Consider the following 6,000-nt stretch of genomic DNA (forward strand, 5'->3'; position numbering starts at 1 on the left):
GTGGCCACTGGAGGCACTGCCGAGTCCCAGCCTAGGGCTCCAATGCTGGCTACAGCACTTCTGGGTGCCGTGGCCACTACCTTTAGTGTGCCCCGGCTCGAGAAAGTTTGAGAGACACTGCTCTATCCTATAACAGCACATACTTCAAACCCAGACCATGGCATTTAAAGTTATACTCACATACAAGTGCTGAATAGCTAGGTATAAGGCAGTTTCTGGAAGTTACTGAAGATTATTGGCATATAAAAAGGGTATAAAGTTTAGTGGCTTTCAAATAAGCAAGAGGTGATATAAATATATTCAAGAGGACTGGTGCTAAATTTCAGCCCTAGGCATATCACATGTAAGATTCAGGACCAAATGTGCAAGTTGAGAATAGAGCTGGGTGGTGCTTTGATATCGGAATAACAGATTTTGAAGGTGATGAGGGTGTGTTTCTTCTATCGTCATACTACCAATAACTGGTGCTGGGACCGAATAATTATCCAAACTTGCCCGATCAGTTCTTTGGAAGCAGATTCTAAATATAGGAGGCATCCAGATTAGTGCAGTAGCCAATGAATGATCAAGAAAGATAGCTAATTTTTTTGGAGGGGAAGCCACGGCAGGGCCCTGCAGGCCTCTCTCAAGCTATGCCACTGACCTGGATTACTTCTAGCTATGCCTTTGCTCTGCTCCAGACCGGTGACATAGCCAAAAGGTTCAGCTGCTACTATCTCACTCTCCTCTCTCCCACCCTTACATCCAGCATTTGCACCCAACTGCCCCCACTCCTGGATCTACCTCAGGATCTTTGTGGGCAGAAGCAACACAAATCTGTTGCCTAAGTCGGCCCAACAGGCTTCTGTCTGCCATATCCTGCCTGCGTCCCGTTTCCTCTCTGGCAGGTCACAGCAAAGGAAAGTGTAAGAGGCCAGCCCAGGCAACGAATGTGTGTTGCCAACCAAAATGCTGATCTGGGGCAGAGGGACTCAGGACAAAGGAGGGGGAGGGGGAGGAATTTTTGAAGGCCCACCTATTTTAACTGTGGACCCAACCAAAATGACAGGTCTGGCTATGCAATATCTGGATAGAGCCAATGATTTCCAGTGGCATTCTCTGGATAATGCCACTCAAAATCACCAACTGAGCCCAGTGAGCATTATCTCTCCTGGTTGCAAGTGCTGCTTCTTGGATAACTAGATATGAATATCAGGCCCTTAGCTTTTCATGGCTCTGCAGGAAGAATACTAACCTACCTTAAAGGATCCAAAAGGCCTGGCAACATGCAAGAATAAAGACTATTGTTATTATAATTTGTGTAACACTACTGGGCATACACAGTGCTTTACAGACTTTACAATCTAATAAGACAGAACACAGGACTTTTAAGTTAAAGCAGTAAGGTCAACTGAACAGAGACCTAATGAGACTGAGGAAGGCCAAGTGACAAGGAAAAGCAAGCAGTCCAAAGAAACAAAAGATACACTCTGAGCGAAAGGGTGGGGGTAGGGAAGGGAAAACTTGGGAACCAGATGGAAAGATAGACAGAACAATGAAGACAACTCTTGACTGCCCATAGCACAATATTATTCATTTTCTTTCTTTCCAATGGGAAATTTGTGAGCTGGGTCTAAACTAGAGAATGACACGGGAACAAATTTTTCCCCGTCCCCACGGCAACTCATTTTCCCATCCAAGCGAGTTCTTTTCCTGTCCCTGTCCCTGCCCCATTCCTGCAAGCTCAACTGCACAAGCCTCAAACACTTTAAAATCATAAGTGTTCAAGGCTTGTGTGGTTAAGGCAGAGCTTACAGGAAAGGGTCAGGGCCGGGACAGCGCCAGAACTCATGGGGAAGGGAAAATTGAATTCCTGCAGGGACGAGGACAAATTTGTTCCCGTGTCATTCTCTAGTCAAAACACAATGTCACATGGCAGCTCCAAGGGGATGAATATTTTATGATCTGAAGTAGGTGTCAAGTAGCTGCTGGCTGTAATCACACATCGGAGGGAACCCCAAGGCTTCAGTCTCTCAACAGAAACACCTCATGGTTTATAAGCTAGCACACACTGTGAAAGGGTCCCTTACCTAAGGCAATCCTCTCAGAGCTTCCCATCACTGTAACCAAAGGCAAGTATCACCTGTCTTTATCACTTTGCCCTCCAAAGCAAAGACATGTTACAGAGAGAAAATGTTGCCCATGCTTACCACCAGTTTGCAGTCATTAACAAATGAATTTTAAATGGCTTCTGGCAATGCTTAGCTCTGCTGTGTTTATCGTTTGCTGGATTATTGTTTGGTATCAGAACAATGCAACAGACACAAACTAAAAATGCAAAGATAATACATTGTGCACTGTGCACAAAGGGCCTGATTCCATAAATGGTGCCTAGGTTAGGTGCCCGCTAGGCGCCCCAATCACCCTTAGTTCTGCATGCAACTAGTTTTTAAATTGACCACTCCATTAAAAAATGATTTTTTATTTTTTTTTTAATTATTACGGTACTTTTAATTGTCAATTTAGGTTGCATGCAGATATCAGCACAGCGCCTGGTAACACTTAATTTGTGCCATCCTCCAATGCCTACCTGAAACGTAGGTATAGCTAGGGGCAGAGAATAAATATAGCTGACTTAGGCTTCGCTAGGCGTAGTTAGGCGCCAGTAAATTAGGTCAGAAAACCCTGGCCTAATATACCAGTGCCTATCACAAGGACGCCTACAAACGCTTAAGCATGCCTAAGCACAGCTAGGCATGAATCTAGGCATGCTGACTGTAGGCGCAATGGGGCCCAAAGTGCTCATCAGAATTAGAAAGACATTTTAGTGATTAACGCAATATAAAAAGTGGCCATCACTAGATTAATGCCCATTAGGCCTTTAGGGGGAAATTCTATAAAAGGCACTCAAAAATCAGCATTGGTAGCAAGCGCTATTCTATAAAGAGTGCTCCGGACTGACTGCCCTTTATAGCAGTGCTTTTCAACCCAGTCTTTGAGGTACACCTAGTCCCATCAGGTTTTCAGGATATCCACAATGAATGTGCATGAGATAGACCTCTTGGCTATTTTGCATGGGGTTTTGCTAATTTACATGGGAGGATCGCTACACGCTTTAGTGAATGGGGCTGGAGGGAAATTTGGTCCCAAAGGGCTCGCAAGCCGATCGGTTTGCTTAGTGAATTTGGGCCTTAGTGCAGTGAACAATGCAGAAAATTCCAATGAAAGGTGGAACAGGTTCAAGACAGCCTGCTATCCCAGGCTCAAGACTTGTCCAAGGTGTTTCACCTGCAAGTTATTCAGAAGACAGAACACCCTAGCACAGTGGTTTTCAACCCAGTCTTTGGGACACACATAGCTAGTCAGGTTTTCAAGATAACTTGCTGCTAAGGGGGTTGGTTTGTCTCTGAATGTTTAATTTTATTATGTATGTCATTTGTAATCCGCTTAGATTTTAAACAGACTAGAAATCTATAAAATAAATATTCACAACGAATATGCATGAGATAGGTTTACTTGCATTCTCTCATACATATTCATTTTGGTTAGCTTGCACTCTATCAAATATTCATTTCGGTTAGCTTGAAAACATGACTGGCTGGAGGTGCTCCCAGGACTGGGTTAAGAAGCTCTCTGCCCTAGCATTTCTCGGTCACTAGGCACTTGCCTGAAACAGGGACACATATCCAAATACAAACTTCCATTTCCTGCATTCCACAAGCTGTACGACATGTATCAATTTCCCTCTTAAACATACTCGCTGGTCAACTGCATAATGTGTCTGCTGATACAATGACACACAACTGCTGCAAACCCTAAACATCACTAGCAGGACAAAAAAGAATTCAGAATTATAGTCAGGCTGCTATCAGTGTTGGTTCCAAACAGAAATAATGTCACTAAAAGTTCTGCAGCCTTTTTTTTTCTATAATTTTTATAGGCTATAGAATCAATCACACCATAATCCCACTATCAATCCAGAAAGGGCTTCTTTTCCTTTAAATACCTCTGCCATGAGTCAGGGTCGGGTTAATCACACTAATAACAGGTGCAAAACACCACCTAATAGCTACTGTATATGCTGATGTATTTTCTTTGCTATTTAGGTCAGAAAAGACGCTGATTAATATAAGCCTTATACTGTACACACTTTTTTTTCAACAGCACAACATTAAAAAAAACAAAAAACCCTATAACAAATAGGCCTCCCATGTTGAGGGTTAAAGTCAAGCATCATTATCTAACCCGTTATAAACTTTCAATATATAGCGTAATCCACTGCCAGCCTACGGCGAAGAAGAAATATTTTCTCTGCTGTTACCATCGACGCATTACTTTGATTCCCTCGCGGATGCGATAGACGAGTTGCCGGTGGGAATCTGAACGTGACACGCTGCCTCCCGTGTAGGCCAAGTGCGTGCGCCGGGTCTAAACAAAGCACGCGCACGCAAAGTGGCAGGAGAGAGAAATCCCTTTCCTTGCTTACCAGCGCCTGCCTGCTTTGGATCTAGTCAGTATGCAGGAAAAAAAAAAAAATAGAAGAAGCAATCAAAGCAGAAGAACCTTTTAGCCTGGGCATTCGGCTGAAAGCCAGATCACCGCTTGCTCACACACACACATACACACAGGCATTTCTACCTCAATCCACTTCTGCGCCTCGCCGAAGGCTGCGTCCGAAGGGGATTCTTGCAGGTGGCGGATGTCTTCCAGCTGCGCGCCGGCGCTGGCCATTTGCGGGAAAAGCAAACCGACCCGGGCTCTACCACGCCAGATCCTCGTCGGGCAGGCGCGGGGAGAAGCCACCCAGCGCCCTTTGCTGCTCTCTCGACGGGCAGTGCCACGGGCTCCGATCTGCAGGGGGGGGCGGCTGCCTGCAGTAACCGCAAACGTTTGTCCCCTTCGAGGAGGGAAACGGCTTCTTTCCCCCTGCTAAAAATAAATAGGCGAGTGGGGTGGGGGGGGGGGCTGTACCTTCCCTCTGCCTTTGCAAATCCCTTGGCCACCTCCTCCTCCAGCAGCAACAACAGCAATCACATGCTCCGTTATACTAACCTGGAGCCAACACGGCTGCGGTTGCACTGAGAGAATAAGAAAAGGGAAGAGCTCTCGAGCACGCCAAATGCCTGAGTTTGCTAGCTAGAACAGAAGCAAATCCTTCAAATTATACTAAAGATTAGACACAACAGAGACACCCGGAAAGGTCCTTTTCGGTGAGCTCAGTAGGTGAAATGTAATGCTAGAAGTAAGGGATTTAAAGGAGCACCTGTTGATCTATTTTCTGCAGATGAAATGATGTAGCATTGACGGAGCTCCTGTCCCACCTTCTGTTTACAATAAGAAGGGGTTACTAGAGAAAACTTTGGAGGTCCTGCACTCATGCCTTGAGCACAGAGCTGGGGAAGATGCCGAGATTAGATGCTTATATTTAGAGGGACATGTTCGATAATGATATCCAAAATAATCTAGTGTCACCCTGTTTTTAGATGTTTTGGTGCCCGGTACAATTTTCTTTAAGAACCATTTTCAAACAAAAAAATGTCCAGGGGAAAAATGCATCAAAACAAACTACAGCATTGGGATGTCTAAGGGCCAGCAGTCTTACTAGAGTGGCCAAAAAGACATCTCAGCAGAGCAGTGGAGCACCCTAGAGGGCAATGTAGTGAACTTCACATAAAAGGTCCCAGCCAGGTACACATAACATCATAACCCCCTGGATTGTATGATGAGCCCTCTAAAAATGTATTGTACATATAGGTATCACCTAGATGTGGGTTCAGTAGGTATTTTGTGGTTTTTGGGATGCTCACATGTTCCACCACAGGTGTACCAGCTAGAGCGGGATATGAGCCTGAGTCCTTTCTCCTTTTCTCTGCAGTCCACTGCACTGACCACTAAGCTACTCTAGGGGCTTGCTGCTATAAGAAAAATGACCATTATATCTGTAGCTGTCAAGGAGCTTGGTATGTACCGTCACCTTCACCCCTTAGGGCAGCTGGGAGAGGGGTCAGTGACCACTGAAAG

General features: G+C 45.1%; 1 protein-coding gene across 9 annotated transcripts in view; it reads right to left on the reverse strand.

The window, feature by feature from the left end:
- The window catches only part of LIMCH1 (LIM and calponin homology domains 1), a 627,082-nt gene extending 622,147 nt beyond the window's left edge, over window positions 1-4,935 (reverse strand). For 3 of the 9 annotated variants that reach the window (XM_033946527.1, XM_033946545.1, XM_033946518.1), the window contains exon 1: window positions 4,618-4,924. In XM_033946527.1, the coding sequence (XP_033802418.1) occupies window positions 4,618-4,710 (93 nt within the window). In that variant the 5' untranslated portion in view covers window positions 4,711-4,924. Of the gene's footprint in view, window positions 1-4,300; window positions 4,368-4,617 lie in introns of those variants that run through there. The other 6 variants (XM_033946588.1, XM_033946579.1, XM_033946571.1 and 3 more) reach the window with 5 other exon arrangements.
- Between the last annotated feature and the right edge of the window lie 1,065 nt (window positions 4,936-6,000).

The sequence above is a fragment of the Geotrypetes seraphini genome, chromosome 1 (genome assembly GCF_902459505.1).
Source record: "Geotrypetes seraphini chromosome 1, aGeoSer1.1, whole genome shotgun sequence".
Lineage (NCBI taxonomy): Eukaryota > Metazoa > Chordata > Amphibia > Gymnophiona > Dermophiidae > Geotrypetes > Geotrypetes seraphini.